We start from the raw sequence: 27,826 nt of genomic DNA, 5'->3' as shown, positions 1-27,826 counted from the left end.
GAGAGGTGACATAGACAAAGGGGAGAGGGAGAGAGAGACACAGAGAGACACACAGAGAGACACAGAAGAGAGAGAGACACAGGAGAGAGAGACACAGAGAGAGACACAGAGAGAGACACACAGAAGGGGGGAAGAGAGGGAGAGAGAGGGAGAGAGAGAGAGAGACATATACAGAAAGAGGGAGAGAGCACTCACAAGCGAGACAGGAGAAAGGAAAGCAAATATCAGGTGAGGAGAGAGACCAACTCTGAGAGGCAGTGTCTGAGACACAGAAAGAGGTGACAGATCCTGTCACCGGGACACCAGAGCTGGGTAAGTCCCTGGCTGGGCTGGGAGGGACTTGTCTGAATGCCCATTCCTGGTGTCTTAGGACTTGTCCTGGGGAATTGGGAAAGATGGTTTGGGGGTTCATGAGGGAAGACAGGGACAGGTAACCCAGATACCTTGAAGGAGGCAGGGATTGGAATGCCTATGCATCAAGGGGCCACATTCTTGGTTAGTCCTCAGTGGGCAAGAATAAAGGAGTCCCTATTCTTATGGCCTGGCTGCAGACAGCTGCCCCCTCCCCACAGCTGCCAGAGCCGCCCACCTCTCTTGGCATTGCCTTTGGTATGTGATCCCTGGCCATGGCCTTCCCCCAGCCCCTCAGTCCCCAAACAACAGTTTCTTTCTCCTCAGCCTCCTCTGACCCTCGAGCCCTGACCCAACTCTGTCCTCAGCCCCCATCAATGGAGAGACACAGCCCCTTTTTCTTTTTCCCCAAGCTCTGATGGAGCAGGGCCGACCCCGGAGCAGCCTCAGCCTGGCCAGCAGTGCATCCACGGTATCTTCTCTGAGTAACCTGAGCTCCAAGGTCCTCCCAGGCTTCTGGATGGGATAGGGAGGAGGGGGGCTCCGGGCTGTCCTGTCCCATCTCCTAGCGGTGGGTTCTGTGCTGTCACAGGGGCTGCAGTAGTCAAGGACAAGGATCCTTAGTGATTCGGTATGCCAGACTGGTCCCAAGTTGAATATCAGCTGCAGCCCGGGAATTTGGAGAGATTCCCAGCTCTGTCCCCACCCCTCCCGGTCTTCCTAATTCTAAGCCAGAAGAACAAATAAACCCAGACTGAGAGGAGATGACTATTCTTGACCGGACTGGGGGATTTCCTTTCTAGTCTGTAACCATGGAACCCACTACCTATAACCAGACATGGTTGTTCACAATCCAGTACCCGTCAGGCAGAGACAGCAACAACCAGAGTTCAAGGTTATCTTGGCTACGTATCAAGAGGCAAGGTGAGACTCTGTCTCGTGCAAGACAGGAAGAACCTAAGCCAGAGCTAGCTGTGGTGACAGACACCTTTTTTTTTTTTTAATGTTTGTTTATTATATGTAAGTACACTATAACTGTCTTCAGACTCACCAGAAGAGGGCATCAGATCCCATTACAGAAGGTTGTGAGCCACCGTGTGGTTGCTGGGAATTGAACTCAGGACCTCTGGAAGAGAAGTCAGTGCTCTTAACCACTGAGCCATCTCTCCAGCCCCGACAGACACCTTTAATCTCAATGCAGAGTCAGGCCGACCTTGGTGAGTTTGAGGCCAGCTTTGTCTACTTAGTGAGTTCCAGGACAGCCAGAGCTACACAGACCCTGTCTGGGGAAAAAAAAAAAAAAGCAAGCAAGCAAACAAACAAAAGACAAAAACCAGGCCGCATATAGCAACACGTAACTGACATTCCAGCTTTCAAGATGTAGAGCAGGAGGATGATCAGAAATCCAAGGTCATCTTTGCCTACATAGTGATTTCAGGATAGCCTGGGCTATATCGCATCGCCTAGGACAAAATTTGTCTTACTCCCTTAAGTTCAGAGACCAAACAGATTTTTTTTTCCAGCCTTGGTCAGCCTACTCCCAAGGAGGGGGGATCCAGGACAGCTTGGACATGGGGTATGTGCAGTCTGTGTGTCCACAGTTGTCCCCTCTGAGGGACGTGAAGGATGAGGAATCCCCCCTCCCAACCCCCATTTGAAACTTTCTTCTGTGGGGAACCTCCTGGCGTGGTTTGTAGAGGTTCTCTGGCAGGTCTGGCTGTGGGAGCAAAGAACCTGTTCTTGCCAGGGACACTGCTTCCAGCTCTCAAGAAGTCCATGCTGTACTTGAACTCACCATGTAGCCAACAGTGACCTTAAACTTTGTGTTGTTTTGAGACAGGGTCTCACTGCGGATCCCTGACTGTCCTGGACCCCCCTCTGTAGCCCAGTCTTGAATGTGGAGGCCTGCCTCTGCCTCTCAAGGGCTGGGTTTAAGGCGGGTGCCACCACTCAACAGTCTCGAACCTGTAGTTCTGCCTCTACCCCCAAAATGACGGGAACCCAGGAATCGTGTAAACCTTTGGTTTATGCAGTGCTAGGATTTGAACACTTGCTTCCTGTGTGTTAAGGAAGCTCCTTACCAACAGAGCTGAAGGAATCGCCCTGTTACTTTTTTTGTTTGTTTTGAGACGTGGTCTCAAACAGCACTGATTGTCCTGGCTGTATCTCCCAAGGGCTGGTTTGCCAGCCATGTGCCGCCCTCGCCCTCTTCAGCCTCCTTGCCTGCCTTCTAAGAGAAATCCACTTGGGATCCAGTCCCAGGAGGAGCCCTCATTCATTTGTCCCTACTGCACCCCAGAAGCCTACTCGTGCAGTGCACAAGGTCCATGCCTTTGGGAAAAGGAACAATGCACTTCGGCGAGACCCCAACCTGCCGGTGCACATCCGGGGCTGGCTCCATAAACAGGTAAGGTTGGAGGGAGCTTTGTGGTCCCTGAGTGCTGTGCGGGGCTACTGAGTTCCCTTTCACATTCCCAGGGGTACACCCAGCCCCATCCCCAGCCTGTTACCATTCCCTCCACACCTTCACACTCCCTGTGCTTCAGATTCCTGGGCCTAGGATGCAGGTTATACATGAGATGAACTATATGTAAGATCATTAAGGTTACATGCAGAGCGAGGTTGCACACGCCTTTAATCCCGCCACTCCTGAGGCAGAGGCAGAGGCAGAGGCAGACAGACCTCTGTGTGGTAAGAATGGTCTATAATGTTCCTGGACAGCCAGGGCAACATAGAGCGAGACCCTGTCTCAAAATACTAAACCAAGTCAAGAGAAAACAAAGTGACCATCAGGGTGGAGCAGGAATTGTGTGATGGGTGGATAAACAAAGAAACAGATACGCCCGTAATCTCAGTGCTAAGGAGATAGAGGCTCTACAGGGCTAGCCTTGGCTACAAAGCAAATTCAAAGCCAGCCTGGGCTACTTGAGACCTTGTAGCAGAACCTGCATAACTTTGAATAGGCTGTTGGAGGTTTATGGAGAAGAAACACAGGAGAGGAACCCTCCTACATCTTAGACTTTGAACGTTTGCACCAAGTCTCTGTATGTGAAACCTCTGTGGTGTATCACTGTAACCAAACCTTCCAGAAACTTCTCAAAAGTGGGCAGATGGGAGGTCTTGAGGCTCCGAGAGGAGACATGATGTTCTAAGGCATGGTTTAAAAGTGGCCGAATTGAAGCCAGATGGTGGTCCAGCATTAAGGAGACAGAGGCAGGTGGATCTCTGTTTTGAGGCTAACCTGGTCTTCAGAGTGAGTTCCAGGACAGCCAGGGCTACACAGAGAAACCCTGACTCCAGGTGGGGGAAAGTAGCCAGATGTGCCATCCCCTGGTAGAGCATCGAGTTCTCAGCCATCACATCAGCATGGACTCTCCCAGTCACGATACCCTCTCTGGGTCTCGGCACCCCCATCTCTTTCCTCAGGTTTCTCTGGGCCTTTGTCCTTCTGTCTCTGACTTTCTTCCTCACCACCACTCCCCCAGTCTCTACCCCTCTGTTCCCTTGTTTTCCTTCCTCCATCTGGCTTCTTCTGTCCCCTCTATTCAGCCTCTTCCTCGTCTCTCTTCCTAGGACAGCTCAGGCCTCCGGCTGTGGAAACGCCGTTGGTTCGTCCTCTCAGGCCACTGCCTCTTCTACTACAAGGGTCAGTGTCCTGGCTGCAACGTTTCTCCCTGGGGCTTCTGGGAACCATGACACCTTCCTGACCTCTGATCTAACTCTCTCCGCAGACAGCAGAGAAGAGAGTGTCCTGGGTAGTGTATTGTTACCCAGCTACAGTGTCAGGCCGGACGGGCCAGGAGCCCCACGTGGCCGGCGATACACCTTCACAGTGAGTCTGTGGATTCTAGTTGGGGGTAGTTGGGAACTAACTAGACCTAGTCCATTGGGGTCATTGGGGTCTCCACATTCAGAGATAAGAAGTCTTGCCATGTTTCCTCTGCGTTCTGGTCCCACGCCTCTGTCCCTTGCAGGCAGAGCATCCAGGCATGAGGACCTACGTCCTTGCAGCTGACACCTTGGAGGACCTGAGAGGCTGGCTCCGGGCACTGGGCAGAGCCTCTCGTGCAGAGGGCGATGATTGGTGAGTGCAAGCCGAGTATGCACCCCATAGGCTCCTCCTTTTGCAGGATAGTCATTTAAATATGCAGTTACTTTCTAGCTCCTAAGTCGACCCTACCCTCAAAGACCCCTCCCCACAAGGAACTTCCTCCAATAGCCAAAAAAGGGTTCTCTTTTAAGATCTGCCTACCTTCTTGTCCAGACTCCCAACTGATCTTTCAGTACCCCACATTCTCAACTCCACCCAAGGGGTCAGAAACTCCCCTGGATAGATTTCCTAGCTAGTGCCCTCTAAACAGTCAGCTTTGAGGCCATGCCACATTGTTAAACAAAAGGTTTGTTTCTTTTTATGTGCATGAGTGTTTACTGGCATGTATATGTGTGTGACACATATGTGCCCGGCGCTCTCAGAGGCCAGAAGAAGGTGTCGTTTCCCCCTGGGATTGTAATTACAGTCATTAGTTGCCTTGAGGGTTTGAGGGATTGAAGCCAGATCTTCTGGAAGAGCAGTCGATGCTCTTAACCTGAGCCCTCTACCCAGCTACAAGGGCCATGCCACATTTAAAACTGTTTGCAGGGCTGGAGAGATGGCTCAGTGGTTAAGAGCACTGACTGCTCTTCCAGAGTTCAATTCCCAGCAACCACATGGTGGCTCACAATTGTCTGCAATGGGATCTGATGCCCTCTTCTGGTGTGTCTGAAGACAGCTACAGTGGACTCATAAATAAATAAACTCACAGGGTTTCTCATTGACCTGGAAGCTTGCTGTATTAGTCAAGCTGACCAGCCCACAAGCTCTCAGGATCTGTCTAGATCCCAGTTTTGTATGGTATTGGCCCACAGTTTGTATGGTTGGTTGGTTGGTTGGTTGGTTGGTTGGTTGGTTTCTGTTTTTTGAGACAGGTTTTCACTATATAACCAGATTAGCCTGGAGCTCAGATCCACCTGTCTCTGCCTCCCTAGGGCTGAGATTGAAAGTGTGTGCCGCCTTGTCCTGATTGGTTGGGTTCCATTTGTACTTATCCAGGATGGCCTTGAGTTTAGGCCCTTCCTGTGGTGGGCCAAATCTTTTGTTTTGTTTGTTTCTTTGTTTTGAAGGTTTATTTATTCATTATATATGAGTCCACTGTAGCTGTCTTCAGACACACCAGAAGAGGGCATTGGATCCCATTACAGATGGTTGTGAGCCACCATGTGATTGCTGGGATTTGAACTCAGGACCTCTGGAAGGGCAGCCAATGCTCTAACCACTGAACCATCTTCTCCAGCCCCTGAGAGCAAAAAAATCTTTTAAAAAATGTGTTCACACCAGATCTTGGGAGACTAATGCTGGGTAATCACCAAGAACTCTAGGACAGCCCGGGTTACAGAATCACTGTCTCAAAAAGCAAATAAACAAACAAAACCCAAAACCAATCAATCAAACAAGCAAAAACCCAACACCCCCCCCCCCAATTTCCCCCAGAAATGTCAGACTGTCTCAAGCATTTTCCCATCCTGTCCCGATTCCTAGACCTCAGGGCACTGGGTCCTGAGCCAGTAGACCCAGTGTCCTATTAGGAGCAAGAATAAGGAACGTATCCCTCTTTGTGTCCACTTACTAGTGGGCTATCAAGGTCACCTGCACGTCCCAGGCCTGGGGAAGGTCCTGGGGGTCCCGGAGGACCCCCAGAGGCGAGCAGAAGGGAAGAGGGGCACATCTCAGAATCACCAGAGGTAGCTCGGCTCTCCAGAGGTCCCGGCAGACATGAAATGTACACTCCCAGCTCTACCGCTGATCTGCAGCCGGACACCTGGAGTCGGAGAACCAGGAGCCCAGAGTAAGAAGGAACACTTTGGGACCTTAGCCTAATGGTATGGCAGAGGAAGAACTGGTTGGACCAGTGAGGGGCAGTTGGAGGTCTAAGGAAAGAGGGAGCTAGCTGGAGGTGTGGTGTAAGGGAAGGATGGGGCCCCATGGCTTTGCAGGTAAATGGATGCGTATATTCCCAAAGGGAACTCACTCACTCTGCTTAGCAGAGAGGGCCAGTGAGACTCAGGGAAGCCAGACACCCGTGTTGGGTAGTGAGGTGGATAGGGAACAGGGACTCAGACTAACTCAGTTTTCCGATTCTCTCTTTTCCACAGGCTGTTCTCGCCCCTCTCCCGGCCTCCCTCCCCTCTGAGCCTTCCCCGTCCTCGGTCAGCCCCAGCCCGGCGACCCCCTCTCACTGCAGGAGACATTTCATTTCCTGCCCGACCGCACACTCCCTTGAGTCGCATCGATGTACGACCTCCTTTGGATTGGGGACCCCAAAGACAGACCCTCTCCCGACCTCCCATTGCTCGCCGAGGACCTTCCTCTGAGGCTGGCGGAGGACGGCCACCCAGGAGTCCCCGGCCCCGGACACCAGAGCTTAGAATGCAGGTGCGCGAAGGGAGCGGACTACATTTCCCATGAGGCTTCAACGCTCGCTTTCCAGGCCAGTGATTGAGTCATGCCTCCCAGGAATGATGGGGATTATAGTTCACAAGGCAACTGGTCGTCTCCTTCACCCCGACCCCCTGCTCCTAAATCAAAGGCTAATGATTCCACGTCCCATCGGGTCTCAGGATTGTTTTTGTTTTGTTTTGTTTTTGAGCGATTGTTCCCGAGTATTGTGATTGTGGGTATTTTAGTCCAAACCACCCTTCTTCTAACTGTGAAACCATAGTTTGGTTTCTAGTTAATGTTTCAAGATAGCCAGCCTCCTAATAATTTCTCTAAGAATCACGGGTTAACAGCCCAGAATATCTGTCGCTAACTTCCAGCAGCCCCTAGCGGTTTTGCCGTGCTAGTCCATGTATTGAGACTTTGTAACCCTACTCCGCGGTCCTCTCTTTAACTTATTTTGAGACAGGGTCTCTCTAAGTTGTCCATGTAGGCCTTAAACTCACGGTATAACCCAGGCCTCCAGTGACCAGCGCCACTAGGCCTAACCAGATGTTTCTACACATTTCTATTTCAGTCCAACCAGGTTTCCTCTGGTTCGTCCACCTACCTCCAGCTGCCCCCAAGACCCCCTGCCACTCAGGCCTCCATGATTTTGCTGGTAGGTTTCCTGCAGCATCAGGAATCCACTAGAATCCATGTTTTACCTCCTTCCCCTCCCTCCCCCAGGATAGTTGTCTCCTGGCCAAAGAGCCTTGATAGGACCATTGAGGATCCCTGGGTAGGGGATCTTATTCTTTTCCCATGGCTGACGGAACAAGGTATTGCACAGAAAAATGAGGACATGTCTGCTCCTAGGTTTAGTCGAGACGGTTTATTACTGTAGATAAGAGGGATAGAATGGGAAAGCAAAGCTCAGGGGCTGGAGGGGGTTCAGGTTAGGGGACTGGTGAGAAAGGTGCTGAGTCTGCGGTCAGCTCCCTAGTCCCTATGTTAAACAGACATATTTAAATGTTTTACGCGAATGTATGTTGGTGAGACCTCTGCCTGCCTAGTGTTCAGGGAAATGCTTCAGAAGAGGCATTGGCTTCCCTGGACCTGGAGTTACAGATTGTGGGCTACTGTGTAGGTGCTGGGACCTGAACCCTGGGCCTCAGGAAGACCAACAGGTGCCCTCTTTCCCAAAATGTATTTTATGTACGTTGGTGTTTTGCCTTCATGTATGTCTGTGTGAGGGCGTCGGGCCCCCTAGAACTGGTATTACAGACAACCGTCTCTCCAGCCCTGGCCTGAAGTTCTCCTGTGTTGGTCTGCAGCGTGCTGGGGTAGAAAGTGTGTTCCTTCCTGCCAGGCTTGCCAATTTTCAACGTGTAAAGCATGCAGGCTGTGTAGACATTGTTTCCCATCAACTGTGTTTTCTGTGGCGATTTGAGTACTGAGCCCAATGGAATCGTTCCAAAGCCAAGATTCCTGCTGTTAGTTCTAGAGGTTTCTAAGGCTTGGATGCCAATCAGGAGGTGGTTGTTGGTTACTGTGTCTGCCCCTGGTTTGCCTTGGACAGTGTGAATGCCAGTCACTTTTGACTCTGGAATTTTCTCCTCCTCAGCCAGGACCCCCTGTGGACTCAACTTTGCATCAGAGCTTGGAGACAGATGTGAGTTCTCCCAGATCCAAACCTTGCTGAATTCAGAGTTGAAAGGGTTCTCAATCTACGGGGTCTCACCTTTGAGGTGGCATATCAGATTTTACATCATGACTCGTAAGAGCAGCAAAATTACAGTTATGAATTAGCAACAAAAGAACTTTATGGTTGGAGGTCACCCCGACATGAGGAACTGTGTTAAAGGGTTGCAGCGTTAGGAAGGTTGGCAATCACTGCTCTAGATGGAACTGGGGCGGGGAAAGCCAGGCGAGCTCGATAAACACTTCTGAACTTCCCCCAGACTTTGTTGACCAAGCTGTGTGGGCAGGACCGGCTCCTGAGGCAGCTGCAAGAGGATCTGGACAAGAGGCAGGAGGAGAAGGTGCAGAAGGGGGTGTGCCTTATCTGCTCACACCCCTGATCCCTCCCCAGTCACCAGGGTCAAGATGCTTTCCCTGTGGAGGGCTTGGGGAGCCTGTTGGCCCTCCTGACTGCTTCAGAAGTCTAACCACTGTGTTCTGTGCAGGAGCAGCTAGAGGCAGCCTTGGAGCTGACCAGGCAGCAGCTGGGTCAAGCTACCAGGGAGGCCGCAGCGTCCGGGAAGGCCTGGGGTCACCAACGCCTTCTGCAGGACCGGCTGGTGAATGTGAGGGCTGCTCTGTGTCACCTGGCTCAGGTGAGCATCTGAGAAGAGAGGCTTGGTCTTCTGTGGGTCGCTGTGTAGATTCTGCGGGCTTGTAGGTCGTTCTTGAAACGTCAGCGCCCTCACAAAACCGACGTATAACTCTGAATCTGTGATCTTTAAAAAAATGTGTTCTTATGACATGTGTATGTGTGTGTGTCTGTGTGTGTGTGTGTGTTGTGTGTACGTGTGCACATGAAAGTGCACATGTATGTATCCCACGGCACCCATGTGAGGGCCAGAGGACAACGTGAAGGAGTCAGTCTCTTTTATTCTGTTAGTCCTGGGGACCAAGCTCGGGTCATCAGACTTGGCAGCAAGTCCCTTTAACAGATGAGCTATCTTACTGTCTCCTTAAATCCATAATCTTTTCTTTTATAATTTTTATTTATTTATGTATGAGTACAGTGTGGTTGCTGGGATTTGAACTCAGGACCTCTGGAAGAACAGTCAGTGCTCTTAACCGCTGAGCCACCTCTCCAGCCCTAAACCCATAACCTTGATTATTATAGAGGCTAAGGGGCAAGTAGCTCAGCTTAACAAAACTTAAAAACTTACTTTAGTAGCTTAGGATGCTGGTGACTATCATCATCATCATCATTTTGTTTTGTTTTTTTGATGGTTTTTCTCTGTAGCCCCCAGTCACCTGGAGCTCACCATGTAGATCAAACTGGTCTCAAACTCAAAGAGATCCACCTGCCTCTGCTTCCCTAGGGCTGGAATTAAAGGCTTGTGCTATGACACCTGGCCTAGAGGATGATTTTAAAATGTGTTTTCTGTTATACATACATGTGTGCATGCCTGTGGACACATATGTGCACATACATGGATACACACATTTATGTGAACCCAGGCCTTCACTCACAAGGTCTGACCCGATTTGATTTTATCTTACATTTTTAATAGTCTCACTATGTGTTCCTAGCTGGCCCGGAACTTAGAGTTCTGCTTGCTTCTGTCTCCTTGTGTTGGGATTAAAGTTGTGGGTCCCCATGCCCTGCCAAGTGGAACCAAGGGCGTCATTTGTCACCACCCTGATCCTGCATTCTGTTGACTTGATGATGTCTCAGGTCAAAACATTTGCCCCCAAGTCTCAGGGCATGATTCTTGGCAGATAAAGAGAAACAACTCAGGCTGCAGAGATGGCTCAGCGGTAAGAGGACTGGCTTCTCTTCCAGAGGTCCTGAGTTCAAATCCCAGCAACCACACGGTGGCTCACAGCCATCTGTAATGGGATCTGATGCCCTCTTCTAGCGTGCAGGTGTCCATGTAGGCAGAACTCTGCAAACACAAAAAGTAAAGAAATCTTAAAAAAAGATAAAAGAAACAACTCCTACAGGTTGCTTTCTCCTGCTCACACTTCACCAAGCATGGGGGAACATTTGCACACACAAGAATAAATGCTTAAAAATAAGCTGTGTGTTTGCATATGTCGTCTGGCGAAGGTCAGAGGTCAATTTATAGGCTTTGGTGCTCTTCGTTCATGTGGGGTCTGGGAATGGAGTCTTTAGGCTTGCTGCGAAGCACCTTCTCCTGCGAAGCCTTCCCATAGTTCTCCTTGGGTGATTTTTACTGGGTTTGGATATGCTTTCCCTCAAGGTTACCATGTGACCTCATGAAAGTTCTCTAGATAAGAAAAATAGAATTGGAAGAGGGAGATCTCTGTGAGTTCAACCTCAGCCTGCCTGGTCTACATAGCGAGTTCCAGGACAGCTAGAGTTACCTGCTGAGACTCTGTCTCACAGAACAAAACAACACAAGAACCAAAGAAGAAAAATTGTACTGGAGAGATGGCCCAGTGGTTAGAGCACTTTGCTTTTCTAAAGAACCCAAGTTCAATTCCCAGCACCCACATGTTGGCTCACAGCCGTCCATAACTCCAGTTCCAGGGGGATCTGGCACCTTCTACCGGCCTCCGTGTACACCAGGTATGCACATGATGCACACACATATATGTAGCCAAAACATACATATAAAATAAACCAAGGAAATTTAAAAGGAAAAATCGTATTTGTTTCGCATGATCTTTGTGAGGATCATGTTAAAACCCGGACATTAATAATAAATAGATACTTAAAATGTAATCTATAGGCTTCATGGCTGTAAGGACCAGTTCATGTCCACAGAATCACATGTAGCGTGTGGACTGGGGTAACCAGTAGTTCGAGGGAAGAAGATCGTAGGAGCTGATGTCTGTCTGGACGAAGACTATCTGGAGGAAGCTTCTCTTCCTCTCCGCTGCGGCAAGATCTGGTAGTTCGAGAGGCTGACCATGTACCGCCATCTTCTCTGGCACTTTAGGAGCGAGAGCGGGTTTGGGACACGTACAGCGGCCTGGAGCAGGACCTCGGCACCTTAAGAGAGACTCTGGAGTACCTGCTGCACCTCGGGTCTCCCCAGGTACACCCTTGTCATCCCTGCCCACAGCACCAGAGCCATAAGTTTACCTGGGGGCTGTGGGCACTCTAGCGCTGCCTCAAGCCAGAGTCCCACCCACCGGATGAGTGACTTTCTTCTCAGTGTGACTTGCCAGGAAGCAGTTAAGGGAAACGTGCTCTGTTAGGTTGTATTTTGGTGTTCGGTTGAGGGTACAGTTTTTCGCTGTGCCGAAGGTAAGGCAGAGTTAAGGTTGGCAGGAGCAGGGGCTGGGACTTCTCAAATCTCAGTGGATCAAGATGCAGAGTCAGGGCTGGAGAGAGGGCTCAGTGGTTAAGGGCACCTGCTGCTCTTGCAGAGGACCGGAGTTCAGTTCCCGGCACCCACGTGGTAGCTCACGACCATCTGTAATCCAACTCCAGGGGAGCTGTTGCCCCCTTGTGGCCTATGCCTGCACCTGCAACTCACATACCCATATATGTAGACACATGGATCTACATACCTTTAAAACAATAAAAATAAACATTCTTTTTAAAAACGTGGAGTGGGGAGATGTTAGCTAACATGGTATATTCATTTCAGTGGTGGCAGCCCTTTTGGCTCTCTGGTGCCAGCAACCACCCACTTTGCTAGCCACCCTCTCCTGGCAGTGGGCCAGCTGCGAACTTCGCCCCACACACCAACCAGCCTGACAAATTCAAAACTCCAGAAACTTGTAATTAAACAATGGCTTTATCTCAGTAATATTATCTCAGCAGATTTACAATCCACAAAATGTCTACTCAATAAACTCAGAGCCAATTGATATGATATAATCTGCCCATCTAGATAAGACAAATTGTCCTATAACAATCTAGCTCTTATAAGAAATTTGTAACTACCTGTGGCTATGCAGAGCCACGTGGAGATGGATCACCTTTAAAAAAATATATTTATTTACTTTATGTATATGAGCACACTGTGGCTGTCTTCAGCCACACCAGAAGAGGGCACCAGATCTCATTACAGATGCTTGTGAGCCACCATGTGGTTGCTGGGATTTGAACTCAGGACCTCTGGAAGAGCAGCCAGTGCTCTAACCACTGGGCCATCTCTCCAGCCCTATTTTACTTTTTGAGAGATGTCCTGTGATGGTAGGTCCAGAAAGCCTTTAATTCATTCATTTTTTTATTTTGACATGTCCTGTCCATAATACATTTTCAACTTAAAAAATTTGTGAGGCCAGGCATGACGGCATGTGGCATACATACACATGAATCAAAATATAATAATCATTTTAACATCCGGGGCTGGAGAGATGGCTCAGTAGAAAAGGCACTTGTTACCAAGCCTGCTGACCCAAGTTCAATCCTGGAGACCCCTATAATGGAAGGAAAGAAACAAACCTCCCAAATCTTCTGACACACACACACAGATATTCACACTCTCACATACACACAAACACACGCTCTCTCTCTCTCTCTCTCTCTCTCTCTCTCACACACACACACACACACACACACACACACACACACACATAATTAAAAACCTGGAAGGTGGCCACACGGTTTTGGCACACACACTTGGGAGGTAGCACTTGAGATACACAGAGAAATCCTGTCTCAAATAAACAGCAACGAAACCCAACAACAACCCCCCCAATTTTCTGTGCAAATTGGCACTGGGACAGTGAGTTGTACAGTGTGAAAAGGCCAGACAGCCACGGCAGCCTCCAGCCTGCTGGATTTGATGGCTTTCTGACTGGAGCGGTCGACTGTGTACTTTCTCACTGTGAACGAACCCCTTTCCTTTCCCAGGACCGTGCGTCCGCTCAGCAGCAGCTGTGGATGGTGGAGGACACGTTGGCAGGTCTAGGTGGCCCCCAGAAACAGCCCCCACACCCTGAGCCCACGTCTCCGTCCCCTGCACCCCAAGGAGAGGAGTCCTCAGAGCGGGAGGTGAGAGTCCCAGCCCCTCTCTCACCTGTCCTGAGCATACAGTTACTGAGTGGCGCTCAGCACATCTGGCTCTGGGTTTGTCATCTTTTCCAAGCTATGCCTCAGCTAATGACAGGATTGAATCCCCATTCCACCCTTCCAGAGCCTTTCGGAGTCACTGGGGCTCAGCTCCTCCCAGTCCGCTGAGGTGGACTGGGGTCGACCCCCAGGAGGCGACAGAGCCCTCAGCAGCCCCCAGTCAGGTGAGCACCCCGGTGGGGTGGGGCTCTCTCCGCGTCCTTGTTCTGACAACGTCCCCATTTGTCCTTCAAGGTGTTGGGTCTCCAAGGGTCTCCCGGGCATCCAGTCCTGAAGGTCGCCAACCCTCATCGCCGCCGCTGAGAACTAAGGTAGACCATCTCTGAGACACCTTGAGGCTGCCTTGTAGCTCTGTGTTCCGGTCACACTAGGAGAGGCCAGTTCAAAGGCTACACCAGAGCAGACACGATTTTATCTCAAGCATTTGAAGCCGCGTGATTTCGGGTAGTTACTGAGCTTCTCTGAGCCTCCGTGTTCCCCATCTGTGTAACGGCACGAATAGGCTTCTTACCAAAGTGCCATGAGGTTTAAAATAACATCGATAGGGGCCATGGCTTAAAGTGGAGTCCTGCGTAGAATCTCCCAGGGAGGGGGCTGGGGGCGTGGCCTGGCAGTGACATCACCGCCTGGCCCAGGGAGCATTGGGTTGCTACTGTTTTTCACTCAGTGTCAAGTTATTGGGAGAATTGTGATACTTCCTTCTAAAGCAGGAGGGATGGGGATGGAAGGAGACCAGAGACCGGGGTAGGAATCAGGCCATTCCCAGCCTGGAAGCCTTTGTCCTCGGCTGCCGGGTCATCCGGGGCCAGAGAGGTGATGCGGCAGGTGTCCAGGGGTCCCCTCGGTGACAAATGCTCTGTAAAGTGCCAGGCTGTGGGAGGAAAATGTCCTGGGATAGAAAAAACCGAGGTTAGATTTTTGGTCTCTCTCTTCCCAGGCCCCACTGGCGCGGCCTCGGATGAGCGCTCAGGAGCAGCTGGAGCGCATGCGCAGAAACCAGGCATGTGGGCTCCCTCTTCCTCGCCCTGCCTCCCCTAGGCTCCTGACCCTGGGGAGGACAGTGTCCCCAGCTCCACGCCAGCCTGACAGAGAGCATAGGGTGAGAGAGCGGGGTCTTGGGTGGGGAGCATGTTGGGTGGGGATCCTCTGCTTTTAGATCGAATCTCCAGGTGTTTTTCTTTCTTTTTCATTTTCTTTTCCTCCTTCCTTCCTTCCTCCTTTCTTTTTTTAATTTCCTTTTCCTCCTTTCTTTCTTTTTCATTTCATTTTCCTTCTTTCTTTCTTTCTTTCTTTCTTTCTTTCTTTCTTTCTTTCTTTCTTTCTTTCTTTCTTTCTTTCTTTCTTTCGACCAGGTCTCATGTATCCCAGGCTAGCCTTGAACTAGCTACCTAGCCAAGGCTGGGCTTGGACTCCGGCTCCTCCTGAGGGATCCATGATTACAAGCTTGTAACCCACCCTGTCTGGTTTAAACAGTGCCGGGGGCTGGACCTAGAGCTTTGCACGTGCCTGGCGAGCACACGGTCATCAGCCGGGGACACAGTCCCTGCCTCCTCTCCTTGTTGCAAACTAAGTCATCCCACCCTCATCCCCCTGCAGTTGCAGGTCGGAATTAGGCAGGGAGGTATTGTGTGAGAAACTTTTCCTGAGGAGATACAGGGTCCACAGGTTCCCTGACCCCAGAAAGAGAAACCACTATAGACCATTAACAACAGTTGCAGCAAAGTCTACCTTAGCAAACCAATGAGGATTTTGGGGGTCACTCACAGAGCTCTGTGTGAGGGGTTACTCCCAGGGATAACCCAAAAGCAGCTGCATCACCAAGAAGCCCTTCCCGGGGTGAGAGACAGCTCGTGGGAGCTGCAGTGCTAGAGCTGTCTGAGAGCGTGCAGCCCAGTGGGTGTGAGAGCCCTCTGTCGCCTGACTGGTCCCTCAACTCTTCCAGCTCTGTTTGCTGCTTCCATAGGTCAGCAGAGGACGTCTGTGCTTCGCCTCAGCCGCAGGCTTCTCCCCTCTCCTCCAGGAATGTCTCAGTTCAGAGGAACTAGGAGGGAACAGGCATCTCCCTCTGTTTCCGGTCAGAACACAGGCTCTTAGTTGCCCTGTGGCTTCAAAGAGGCCATGTCTCCCTGTGGCTGTATTCCGAGCTCCTGCCATGCCAAAATGAAAGCATGTGATCTGAGGGGGACAGCACGTGATCCCAGGGGGACAGGGGAAGGGGGGAGGGAGACAGAGTATGTATATAAAATCTTTCCCGACCACACCCTCTTCTCAAACGAGGCCCTGCTTCCGAATAGCACAATTAGCTGTAAAATGTAATGAAATCAGAGAGAGAGCTGTCTGGTCATAAAGGAAGCTGACATATAATTGTTAGGCTGGACAATTGTTCCCCCGCACAAGCTGGGAAACCTGTCTGACCCCCCCCCCAACCCCACCCACACACAGAAGATTCCGGGATAACACGTCCTCACTTCTCCTTTGCCACGTTTCTGGCTACGCACCCATGAGTGCCCGCCCAAGGGCTCGGTTCTTTACCATGTATGGGCACAATCCCAGCTCCAAGCTGGCACATTGTCACTCCGGTCTAAGCTCTATAAAACCCCATGGCTTTAACCTGGGTGTGTGACCTCACTGACCTTCACCTGTGAGGTCGGAGAACCCACCCCAGAACTTCCTCCTAACAAGCCCGCCTTTCCCTGCTTTTAATCTGGTCTAATCTAGCCTATATCTGCATGGCTGGGGGGGGGGGGATGAAAAATATCAATAGTCTCATCAATGAAGCTGATAAGGAAAGAGCCCCAAGGCTGTGGCTGGCTGTGGGGTAGAAGGGGAGGCTCTGACAAACCTGTGTGGATCTAACCGTAGTGGTGCCTTAGAGGGAAGGAGAGACTTCATTAAGAGTGAGGGAAAGAGGAACCCTAAGAGGAATGGTGAGAGACGGGAGGAGCCCTTCAGAGAGCACCCTCAAAGCACCTCTCAGAGTGGGTTCCATTGAGGAATCTCAGACTCTTCCCAACAAAGCAAAGGTCTGACATGTTCTGGCTGTGGAGAGACTATGGAAAGTTCCAGATTGTGACTTAGTTCTGTGTAGCCTATGTGACAGGGAGGATGGAGGAGTCAGGTACCTCGGGTTGTCAGCTGTGAAGAAACACTGATTACTGAAGGCTTGAACTTTAGGGAGGTGTGGCCTGAGTCAGGCCTGTGTGCGCCACACCTCTGTGGGTTAATTCACTGGTCAGACGCACACTCTTACAGTCACATCTCGGCAGCACCAAGGACTGGGGACCAAACCTTGTGACACACAACCTTTGGGGGATATGTATATCCAAGTCAGAAGCCTTTGTAGGGAAGTAGACAATGAACCACAGGCATGGTCTTGACTTTGTAAACCTGATGTTCTCTGAGGCCCTTTCACTGCCCCCCCCCCCCCGCCAGCATCACCATAAGCATAAGGGGAAGCCCAGTGGGGCTGCTGCCCAGCGCCCACGCCAGCACTGAGGCGGTGGAGGCAGGAGGAACAGGAGTTCAAGGCCGTCTTCACCTATAAAATGAGTCAGAAGGCAATCTGAATTTCATGAGAACCTGGCTGGGAAAGGTGGGGGACCCGGGAGATGCTCAGGGAATTTCGGAACCCATGTATAAAGACTGGCAGTACATACCTGTGATCACAATGACACTGAGACAGGGAATGGAGACCACGGATCCCTGGAAGCTCAGGGGTCAGCTAGTCTGGCCAACTTGCTGAGGTTCCAGGCTGAGAGATCTTCTCTCAACCAAGAGCAGAGGACCATAGGGGAGACACTTTCTGTTGCCCTCTGACCTTTCTAGCATCTGCATGTAGGTTGGCGGGGAGAGGGGGACCAAGGAGAAGGGGAGGGAGAGAAAACAGGGGCTTCAATGGCAAAATTCTATCCTCACCCCCCAAGCCCTTTTCTTTCTTTTCTTGCCCCCCTCCCCTCCTTTCCTCACCCAGCTCTCCTCTCTGCTTTCCATCTGGACACAAGGCCGTCGGGCTGTCCCTGGACTTGTGACTGTTCTCCATGACAAGAATTGTAACCGATAATTCCTTTCCAGCCTATTGTAGGAGCTGCGAAATGGCTCAGGAGTTCTGGGTCGTGGAGTAGGTACGAATCTAGAGTGGGGAGCCATGACGGGGGGGTCCTGGATGCAGACAGTGGTGTTATCATAGCTTCCCGTGTACCAAACAAGTCCCCCAAACTCCCTTGAGTTCCTGTGGTATGTACAGAAAACGCCAGGAAGCCCCTGCTGTTCTACTGGTAACCAGTGCTGAGATCATGCGCTTAAAGTCCTCCAGATACAGGCTAGAAAGAACTCCCAGCAAAGCCTCAGTGGCCTGTGTGACGCCAACGGCTTGTTTTCTTTAGTCCCAGGCACCCCACAACCTACTCGCCAGGACCTGGAGGCCACCGGGAGCGAGTGCTCAGCCTCTCCCAAGCTCTAGCTACAGAGGCTTCCCAGTGGCACAGACTGATGGCAGGTGAGCTAGCTGCCCAGGCTCTGAACCCCTGCATCTGAGGGAGGAGACCTGGAAGCGTGTGTTTCACATGTGTGAGCTAACACTTCTCTCGTCCTCTCTTTAGCCTCTCCAGAGAGAAATTCGGACGCCAGGGGGGACTGTCTCCAGCCAAGCCCACAGCCTCCCAGTGAAGAACTACTCCGGGTCACCTCCTCTCCAACTTCTCACAAGGCTGACTCGGCTACCACAGGGTTCTCACGCCAAGGTAGCGGGAGAGGCCTGGTCCCGTGGGAGCCCAAGTGGGACCCTGGGAAGGCCCCTCCAGCTCTGGCCCAGGAAGAGGGGACATGGCCCCTGAGAGTCACTCTATTACAGTCCAGCTTTTGACTCCCTCCCGTCTTTGCACTCGGCACCACAAGCTGGAAGTACAACCTTGAGGTGTGGGACCATTGAGGACCACAGGGCAGGGGTTCATTCCAGCGTGTGTTCGAGGAGGGCCGGGGGGCTAGTGTGGTCAAAGATCGATTATCCCAACACTGTCCGAACTTGGATTAAAACTTTTGAGCTGTTAGTCAATAAATAGCTTTATTCTCTCTGTGGTTGTGGCATTGTGTTCCGACAGTTGTGTTCTGACAAGCAAGAGTCCAAAGAATCCAAAGCCTTGGATTCACAGGAAATCGGGGGCTAGATCTTAAAACATGGGTCCGAGGGAGGAGCCTGGAGCCTGAATCAAGGCAGAAGAAATGGTGCTGGTCTTACAAGTCAAAGAGAGCAGGGCTGGAGTCAGTCTGAGGGGGTGGGGCTGGTGTGGGGGTCCCTGACTCTGAAGGAGAATTGTCAGAGTGGGGACCCTGGGTCTGAGAAAGGCTAGGAAGGAGAGCCCTCAGGTTTCTCAGGTATGCCTTCCTGGAAACACCCCCTTCCAGGGCCAGCCTTCAGCGACCCAGCCTGTATATCTGGTTCCACCCCCTGCTTCTCTGGACTTGGGAGGTGGGAAGACAGCTTGGAATGGCTGCAGGCACCCGATATTCTGGGAAGGTGGTGGTGGTGACTGGGGGTAGTCGGGGTATCGGGGCTTCGATCGTGAGAGCCTTTGGTGAGTAGGGGTCTTCCGGCCCAGTGTCTGAATTGTAGGAGAGAAAGGATGTGTGACAGAGGTTCCCAGAGTGGGATGAAGAGACTCGGGTTGATGTCTTCAATGATTTATTTGTTCTTAAACGATTGATTTGTTGTTTTGTTTCGTTTTTTAATTTTTCTCTTCCCATTGTTGTCTGGGTGAGGTTGTCAAATCCCTTGGAACTGGATTTATAAATAGTTGTAAGCTGCCATATGGACGATGGAAATTGAACCCGGGTCCTTTGGAAGAGCAGCCAGTGCTCTTAACCACTGAGTTACTTCTCTACTCTCTGTTTCATTCCTACAGGAATCCATTTGGAGTGTTGAGTCTTTGCTGATAGGTTGGTCATTAAAAGTTCTTCCACTGGCCTGGCAGTGGTGCACGCCTTTAATCCAAACACTTGGGAGGCAGAGGCAGGTGGATCTCTGAGTTTCAGGCCAGCCTGATCTACAGAGTGCTTTCCAGGATAGCCAGGGCTACACAGAGCAACTCTGTCTCAAAACCCCCCAAAAAAGTTCTTCCCTGGATGCGTCCCTAGCTGCAGTGATAGCTCTGAGTGTATGATTGCTTGTAGGTTTGGGATTTTTTTTTCTAGAATCCAGGATGGGAGCCAAGCAGAGGCTTAAGGAGGAAGGGTAGGTAGGTAGTTTGTCACAAGATTCTGCTCTTGTGAGAGGGCTGTCACGAGGCAGTCACGAGAGCCGCCAGAGAGACAGGTGCTCTGAGTGGCCACAAGAGGGCAGCAGAGGCAGCGACGCACGTCTGCATGGCCCATAACCTTGTTCTCTTTCTGTTGGCAGTGGACAGTGGGGCTCAAGTGGTTTTCTGTGACAAGGATGGTGAGTGAACCAGTGTTCCGGTCTCCCATGCCTCCCTCCGTCGGGGAAGGGGTCCATGCCTAGCCCTTCTCCCGCGGACCCACACACCTAAGTCTCCTCCCTTGGACCCAGGAGTTCAAGCCCTTGCTTTCTTCTTTCAGATCCAGGGCTCCTCCCCAGCCCTCCACCCTCAGACTGTGGTGCACAAGCCTCAGCCCTCCTCCCTCAGACCCAGAGTCTTTCTCTTGCAGAGGCTGGGGGCCGGGCTCTGGAGCAGGAACTCTTGGGCACTGTCTTTATCCCGGGTGACGTGACTCGGGAAGGAGATTTGCAGGTGAGTGTTTACTGTCCCACATCCCATCTCCAGTCTCTCCCTCTCGGGTCGTTAGGAATGAACAGGACTTGAAACCCTCGGCTCCTGTAAGTTTCTGACTTCCCGGCACTTAGAATCTGTTAGGTGTCTCCAAGTCTAGCCCGAATCTGGGCCTCTGTCTCTCTCCGTCTGTGTGTCTCTGCCTCCGACTCTCTGCTCCCCACCGCGCTCTGGGGAGGAGCTCCTTCTAAGGCTCTGTCTTCTGTACACACACCCTCCGAAGTCTTCTAACCTGGCATACTGCCTAGTGTTGTTTCCACTCCACACAAGCTGCAGTCATCGGGAAGACGGGATCGCACTAGAAAATGGCCCCACCACAATCGGCATGTGGGCAGTCCTGTTGTTCGTTTTCTTATTTAATGGTTGATGTGGGGTTTCCCTGGGAGTTGTGACATCGCCGGGCAGGTGGTCCTCGATAGTATCAGAAAAAGGGCTGAGCTGGGGCTGGAGGGATGCCTCAGTGGTTAGCACTGACTGCTCTTCCAGAGGTCCTGAGTTCAAATCCCAGCAACCACATGGTGGCTCACAACCATCTGTAATGGGATCTGATGCCTTCTTCTGTTGTGTCTGGAAACAGCTACCGTGTGCTCATATAAATGAAAGAAAAAGGGCTGAGCGAGCTATGGGAACGAGCCAGTGAGTTGCGCTCGTCCCTGGCCTCTGCTCCAGTTCCTGCCCCGAGCCTCTGCTTTGAGCTTCAGTATCGGCTCCGTGACAAATGACGGCCACACTGTGTTGCTCAGTCCTTTCATTCTGGGTCCTCGGCCTCCTGCACCCTCCTCTCTTTCCAGATCTACTCTGAGGCCCTGGTCCCCCCCACCTCACCCTACCTTGTCTTCCTCCGCTGAGCCATCCTTGCCTTGGGGCTCCTGGCTTTCCCAGATGCAACCTCTCAGCTCACCACCTGCTCTTTCTTCTCTCCTCAGACTCTGATTTCTGAGACCCTCTCTCGATTTGGCCACCTGGATTGTGTGGTGAATAATGCTGGCTACCGTGAGTTGTGTGGCTTGGGGGCTACTGTCCCTGATGTCTACTTATACCCTATCCCCCATTCCTTCCTCTTAAAAACTATTACACCTATCTGTCATCTATCTATCTATCTATCTATCTATCTATCTATGTGCATGGGTGCAAGTGTGTGCACGCACAAGCAAGCACACACTCATGCACAGTACATGTGTGGTGTTCAGTGCAACAAGAGGGAATCAGTTCTCTCCTTCTGTCGTGTGGGGTTGAGCTCAGGTTATCTATCCAGCTTGGCAGTAAGCGTAAGCACGCAGTTGAACCATCTCGACAGCCCCAATCCTTCCTCTAAACCTCAGTTTACTCCTTCCCAAGGCTACACAGTCCTCTCCCTTCTGTGTGTGTGTGTGTGTGTGTGTGTGTGTGTGTCTGTGTATTTACACTTGCATGTATGTCTGTTCACTCCTTGCATGTCTGGTGCCCACAGACACCAGTAGAAGTTGGATCCCTGGAACTGGAGTTATGGACAGTTCTGAGCCACCATGTGGGTGCCGGGAGGTGAACCTAGTTCTGTGGAAGAGCAGCTGGCGCATTTAACCACTGAACCATCTCTCCAGCCTCAGCCTCACTTTCTCTGCCGTGTGCCTAGGTTCTGCTTTCTACATCTCTGTGCCTCAGATTCCATCTCTGAAATAAGAACTATCCCCCTTTCCGTTGTGGGTGCTGTAGTCAATAAAGGAAGTTACACTGTCCCTCAGGATAGTCCCAGAGTCTGGGGAGCTCCTGCCTTGCTGAAGGCTGATGGCCCCCGGGGCCCCAGGTGAACTTTAGCTGACTCTAGGTGGTGTGGCACTCTGGGAAATTTTCATCAGCCCAAGAGCTGCGCTATAAAACAATGCATCCCCATGGCAACAAAGGCTCAGGAACACCCAGGCCCTCTTGAATACCCTCCAAAGCTGGAGGTGCTGAGGACTGTCCCCTGACCAGCTGGGCTCCCAGTCTTAGCTGCTTTTCTTCACATCTTGATAAGGATTCGGGGTTGCTGGAAGTTCATCCTTCTTTCCTTTGGCTGATGTTTATTCAACGCCTGCCACGTACCAAATTCCGTTGCGGGGAGTGGTATAAGCAGGGAAATTCACATTCCACAGCGAGGAGAAAAGATAACCAGCTCGTGAGCTGGGGGCTCTGGTTCAGCGGCAGAGCATCTACCCACAATCTCCCATGAGTCCTAGAATGACAGGCAAGGGCCAGCGTGCCCCGTTTTGCAGAAACGGCTGCTAGACGCAGCATTGTGCAGCTTTCATCCTTGGCTTTCTACCTCGACCTTGGCCTCCCCTCTGACCCATCGTCCCTGCCCTCCCTCCCTCCCACCTTCCTGTCCTGGCCTCATCCTCTCCTTCTCTTTAGACCCACCTGCACAGTTGCCGGAGGAGACCTCTGCCCAGGGCTTCCGCCAGCTGCTGGAGGTGAACCTCCTGGGGTCATACACCTTGATCAAGGTGAGACAGGTAGCAGCTGCAGTCATCCTGAGCACATTGCTTTCTGTCCCTTGGCAGAGACTGATGGCTCCCCGTGGCTGACTCGCCAGCCAGTCTACCAGAATTGATGCGCTTAGATTCAGTGAGAGACCTTATGTTTAAAAAGAAAGGCTGCAGCGATGGCGCTTGTTTCTGGGGGCTCTGGTGCCCTCTTCTGGCCCGCACAGGCACTGCATGCATGTGGTTCACAGACCTTCATGCACAAGTGCTGATGCAGATAAACCAAGATAAAGACGTGAAGGCAAGTAAGCAAGAACTCAAGAGCAGAAGATCGAGAGGGAGACAAATGGCCAGGGAATACGATGGACATCTGGGTTAGGTGGTAAAAGCTGGGGCCCTCGGCTGCTGCCTAGAGTCACATTGAGAGATTGTCAGCCAGGGACATACCCCGGAAAAAGTCAGGGGAGTGGGGCAAATATTTATTAAGTGATAGCTCTGCACTTAGTACAGGGAGGAGAACAGCCAAGGAAGATATCTGGGCCTATCAGAACTGCCACTGTGGAAGGTGGGGAGGAGATGAAGCTGGCTGGAATAAGGTGGGCGGGGTGCTTCCAGGGTGTAAGGGAGAACGTGTGTGAGATGGGAGAGGGTGAGCCCGTCCCCTGGAGGAGGGCAGAAAACCTCCCTCACAGTGCTGGGTTCGAGACTTCAGAGCCCTCTGAACTTCTCATGTGTTTATGACTTTTGACCTCCTGAGGCCCAGCCGCACTCCCTGTCACTGGCCCCTTTAAGAGGAGACGAGGGGGCCCCGGTGGGGATGGGCAGGGCTCCCTTGTACTTGGGATGTTCTCACTATTGCAATATCAGTTACATGGGACCCCCATGACAGTCTCTTGGGATCTCTTATTCCAAGGCCAACTGAGGGTACTGTGTGACCAGTGTGGCTTTCTCAGGATGCAGTGGTCCAGGCAAGAGGCTTTGAGGTTGCAGACCACACAGAGGAAGGGGAGAAGGCTGTGTTTGGGGGTGGAAGAGTTTTGGGGTGAACTACAGTAGGGATCCTCTTAGGTTCCTGTTCCGGGAGCCTCCTTAGGAGCTAGTTTGTGCTCAGTCATGAGTAGAACAGGCTGGGGCTCCTTAGCTCCAGTGCCCACAGCAATGGAGAACAGACTGAGCTTATGAAGGTCATACAGGGAATGAACACGCCCGTGGGGGAGGGGCCCCGGAGAGCTGCAGAAGGTGGCAGAGAGCGGGGACGCATCCCGAGGCTTTCCCACAATCGTGTCATGATCACAGAGTTCCTTGTACAACCCAGACACACCATCTCCCTCTGCCGAATAAAACACTTCCTCCTGGTTGGGCCAAAGAGGCAGGGTTCTGTATGGTGCTTAGGTTTCCCTCGCTTGCGGAGGGCTGGAGACGGAACAGCAGATGAAGGGAGAGAAAAGACAGACAGACAGACACACACACAAGAGAGAGAGAGACATAAAAAAGACAGAAAGCCCTTGTAGAGGTGCTCTGGCAGACCATACATGTCCACTACACCTGTGCCCATTGAGATCCTCTGGGCACACCCACTGCCCCACACTTGCGAATGCCGGTGGCTGCTCTCTGGGACCCTGCCACAGATGACTGACCTGTCCTCTCCATAGCTTGCCCTCCCCCACCTTCGGAAGAGCAGAGGGAACATCATCAACATCTCCAGCCTTGTCGGGTCCATCGGCCAGTCCCAGGCGGTTACCTACGTGGCCACCAAGGTAGGCCAGCCCCTCTCCTACCTCCTGTCTTTTTGTCAGGGTTACAGTTCTGAGGGGAAGGGTAGCCCAGTGTCAGTGTGAGTGTTACAGCTGGGCTGGTAAGCCATCCTGCCAGTCAGGATGCCTCTGCTCTGGTGAGAAGCAGGAGAGAACTGGGCAGAAGACAGGGATTATATAGGATTTCTTGCAGGGCTTGGGAGTCGTGGAGCTTTCTGGGGTGGGGATTGGTGGGATTTCAAGTCCAGAGTTTGAACTGTTTTACTCTGTAGGGCAGGGGCTGGGTTGGGTCCCACTGTGGATGGAACCTGGCATTTGGAGGTCCTGGGGGAGGGGCCTGGTCACTTACCTGCCTGCCTTGCCTCTAGGAGCTTACATCTTTCCTGGGTGTTTTGCTCTCAGCTTCGAACCTGTGATCTGTCCCCACTTTCTTATTTTTTAATTAATTAATTCTCCCTCTGTCTCTCTGTCTCTCTGTCTGTCTCTCTCTCTCTCTGTCTCTCTCTCTTTCTTTCTGTGTGTGTGTGTGTGTGTGTGTGTGTGTGTGTGTGTGTGTTTGTCTTATGTTGGTAGTGGTCATAGAACAACTTTCAGGACTCAGCTCTCCTACTACATGGGTCTCAGGAACAGAATCAGAAACCTGGACTTAGCAGCAAACACCCTTATCTTGAACTTAGAGAGCAGTAAAGTCACTTTAAAAAAAAAAAGTGACCCCAGTGCAGGGGAATGTCAGGGCAGGGAGGTGGGGAGGGGTGGATAGGTAGGGGGACACCCCATAGAAACAGGGGGAGGGGGTATATAAGGGGGTTTGTGGAAGGTAAACCAGGAAAGGGGATAACATTTGAAATGTAAATAAAATATATCCAATAAAAATGTATGTTTAAGTGTCTGAGTGTTTTGCCTGCGTGCATGGAGTTCAGAAGAGGGAATCTGATCCCCTGGAACTGAGCCATCCTGTGCTTCTGGGAATGGAACCTGCCTCCCTTGTAAGAGCAGCCAGTGCTCATAACTGCTGAGCCACCTTCCAGCACTGATCTTTATTACATTTTTACTGGTTTAATAGGTGTCTTTGTCTATGTGTATCTCTTTATGTGCACACATGTAGCTCCAAGGACAACTGAGTGGAGTTAGCTCTCTCTCTCCACTCTGTGAATCCCAGGGATTAAACTCAGGTTGTCCGGCTCGGCAGCAAGCGCCTTTAATGCGGAACCTTGCAAGGCCTTTCTAGATTGTGTTTGAGCTAGCATATCAGCCTGAAGCTTATCTATGTTAGCATTGAAGTCATGGCAACACACCTGTCTTAGCTCCCACGTCTGGCCTCATAGATGTCCCAAGAGCATCCCATACTATATCTCCAGTTCAGTCTTGAGTTATAGCATCTGTGTGCAGGAAGTAGACGCTTGAGGCTAATGCCACTGCCTGCTGTCTAGAAGAGGACCAGAGGGAATTCCATCCTCAAAGACTAAACCCTCTCTGGTCTCTGCCTCCACAGGGGGCAGTGACTGCTATGACCAAAGCTTTGGCCTTGGATGAGAGCCGACACGGTGTCCGAGTCAACTGGTGAGCTGATCAAAGTAGACAGAGGCTCAGGGGAGCTGGGGATGCCTGGGCATAGCACACACGGCTCTCATTCCGTCTCTCCCCCACCTAGCATCTCCCCAGGAAACATCTGGACTCCACTGTGGGAAGAGCTTGCAGCCTCAACTTCAGACCCCAGGGTCACCATTCTGGAAGGCACCTTGGCCCAGGTAGGAGGTGCTGAGGGCTGGGAGGGATGGAGGTAGCTGGGAGGGAGATTGCTTGGGCTGGGGGCCTCCCTCCTCCCCTCCTTCTTCTTTTCTCTGTCTCTCTGTGTGTCTCTGTCTCTTCTGTCTCTGTCTCTCAGCTTCATATAATCTAGCCTTGGATCTTGCTATGTAGCTGGGGATGGACATCCTCCAACTTGTGATTTTTCTGTTTCCATTTCCTGAGTGCTGGAGTTATAGGCATGTAACACCATTCTCTGTGTGTGTGTGTGTGTGTGCCTGTACATGTGTGTATGTGTGTTCGTGTGTGTGCGTGTATGTGTGTGTTTGTGTATTTATACGTTTGTGTTTATGTATGTGTGCTTGTGTATGTTCGTGTATAAATGTATATGGTATATGCTTGTGTATCTGTGTGTGCTTGTACATGTGTGTGCATGTGCCCACTTGAGTGACTGTGGTTCACTCTCCAGCCTAGGCTGGATTTGAACTCGGGGCAGGCCTCTTGCTTGTGTTTCTTGTTTGCTGAGATGACAGGTGTGAACCAGCGTGCCTGTGTGGGGGCTACTCCTAACTTTCTCCCTCCTTTCTTTCCCCAGCCCCTGGGCCGCATGGGTCAGCCAGCCGAGGTGGGGGCTGCAGCCGTGTTCCTGGCCTCTGAAGCCACCTTCTGCACAGGGCTTGAGCTTCTTGTGACTGGGGGTGCAGAACTAGGGTACGGACGCAAGGCTAGCAGCAGCAGCCTTGTGGAAGTCCCCGTCGTGCCCCCCAGTTTACACTAACACGTCCTACCCAGCCGTCTCCCCCTTCCTTTTCTTGTAGTACTGGAGATTAACCCCAGAACATCTTGTGTGCTAGGCTGGGGCTTTACCACTGAGTCCCACCCCAGTGCCCCCCACTGGAGGATTCTGGGCACTTTACCACTTAACTCTCAGGTTCCAAAGAAACTCAGGATAAACTAGCGGCTGTCTGCCAGGCCCCCTCAGTACCTGTGCCTTCCTCACCGGGTTCCTAACCTCTCTAGCAGAGGGATTTGGCGTCCCTTCCTCCAGTTTCTGATTCCTATAAAAACCTGCTGTTGTGTGGACATGTGCATTCTTGGTCCTTGGCTCCTCTCTTGGTCCACTTGCCCCCTCCCTTTCTCTCCCCCACCTCTTCTTTCCATTTCTTTCCTTCACTCTCCTCTCTGCTCTCATGGACCAGTTTAGTCTAGAGTCTTCAAGATGCCTCCTGCTGTGCTCTCCCTTATAGCTACAATAAAACCCATCTCACCAGCAATAACTTAAAGTCCTCATTTATTCATGAGCCACACCCCCAGCCCCTCATTGGTAGTGCAGTGCCACTGAGCCACACCCCCAGCCCCTCACTGGTAGTGCAGTGCCACTGAGCCACACCCCCAGCCCCTCATTGGTAGTGCAGTTCCACTGAGCCACACCCCCAGCCCCTCCCGGCGCTATACTAAGCAGGTGCTCTACTCCTGAGCCCTGCCCCACCTCTTACCAGGGGCTCTACCATTGAGCAGCACGTGGCCAGCTCCTCTGTAGCATTTCCTACCCCAAATTCCAATCT

At 51.7% G+C, this 27,826-nt stretch overlaps 2 protein-coding genes across 6 annotated transcripts; both read left to right on the top strand.

Annotated features, from left to right (window-relative positions):
- Positions 1–19: 19 nt before the first annotated feature.
- On the top strand, positions 20–18,571 carry PLEKHA4 (pleckstrin homology domain containing A4). Of its 5 annotated transcripts, none has more exons than XM_080909054.1 (20): positions 20–312; positions 765–823; positions 2,651–2,758; positions 3,925–3,997; positions 4,083–4,183; positions 4,326–4,435; positions 6,018–6,233; positions 6,541–6,820; positions 7,401–7,484; positions 8,430–8,477; positions 8,767–8,847; positions 8,992–9,141; positions 11,449–11,547; positions 13,320–13,460; positions 13,603–13,702; positions 13,773–13,849; positions 14,476–14,637; positions 17,610–17,659; positions 17,921–18,033; positions 18,137–18,571. In XM_080909054.1, exons 2-20 carry the CDS (start codon positions 770–772, stop codon positions 18,397–18,399), a joined length of 2,310 nt encoding a protein of 769 aa, XP_080765180.1. In that variant the 5' UTR covers positions 20–312; positions 765–769; the 3' UTR covers positions 18,400–18,571. The 5 variants fall into 5 exon arrangements, with proteins under 5 accessions (XP_080765180.1, XP_080765178.1, XP_080765179.1 ...); XM_080909052.1 differs by having other exon boundaries at positions 765–853; XM_080909053.1 differs by having other exon boundaries at positions 679–853.
- A 1,309-nt stretch (positions 18,572–19,880) lies between these two features.
- Positions 19,881–27,492, top strand: HSD17B14 (hydroxysteroid 17-beta dehydrogenase 14). The gene is made up of 8 exons (XM_080908518.1): positions 19,881–19,968; positions 20,109–20,281; positions 21,247–21,313; positions 22,691–22,782; positions 24,414–24,518; positions 26,008–26,075; positions 26,167–26,263; positions 26,857–27,492. Exons 1-8 carry the CDS (start codon positions 19,896–19,898, stop codon positions 27,037–27,039), a joined length of 858 nt encoding a protein of 285 aa, XP_080764644.1. The 5' UTR covers positions 19,881–19,895; the 3' UTR covers positions 27,040–27,492.
- Positions 27,493–27,826: the final 334 nt, after the last annotated feature.

This window comes from Micromys minutus (genome assembly GCF_963924665.1).
Source record: "Micromys minutus genome assembly, chromosome: 32".
In the NCBI taxonomy this organism is placed as follows: domain Eukaryota; kingdom Metazoa; phylum Chordata; class Mammalia; order Rodentia; family Muridae; genus Micromys; species Micromys minutus.
Note: the sequence above shows the minus strand (reverse complement) of the source record. Positions and strands in the feature narration are given on the sequence as shown.

Excerpts from the sequence above, each read along its gene's own strand:
- PLEKHA4 (XM_080909052.1), top strand. The coding sequence starts at position 770 with ATGGAGCAGGGCCGACCCCGGAGCAGCCTCAGCCTGGCCAGCAGTGCA. Across the intron at positions 4,184-4,325 it reads GCCGGCGATACACCTTCACA|GCAGAGCATCCAGGCATGAG; the intron begins GTGAGTCTGTGG and ends TGTCCCTTGCAG. Across the intron at positions 18,034-18,136 it reads GTGGCACAGACTGATGGCAG|CCTCTCCAGAGAGAAATTCG; the intron begins GTGAGCTAGCTG and ends TCCTCTCTTTAG.
- HSD17B14 (XM_080908518.1), top strand. The coding sequence starts at position 19,896 with ATGGCCCATAACCTTGTTCTCTTTCTGTTGGCAGTGGACAGTGGGGCT. Across the intron at positions 22,783-24,413 it reads GGTCATACACCTTGATCAAG|CTTGCCCTCCCCCACCTTCG; the intron begins GTGAGACAGGTA and ends TCCTCTCCATAG. Across the intron at positions 26,264-26,856 it reads TGGAAGGCACCTTGGCCCAG|CCCCTGGGCCGCATGGGTCA; the intron begins GTAGGAGGTGCT and ends TTCTTTCCCCAG.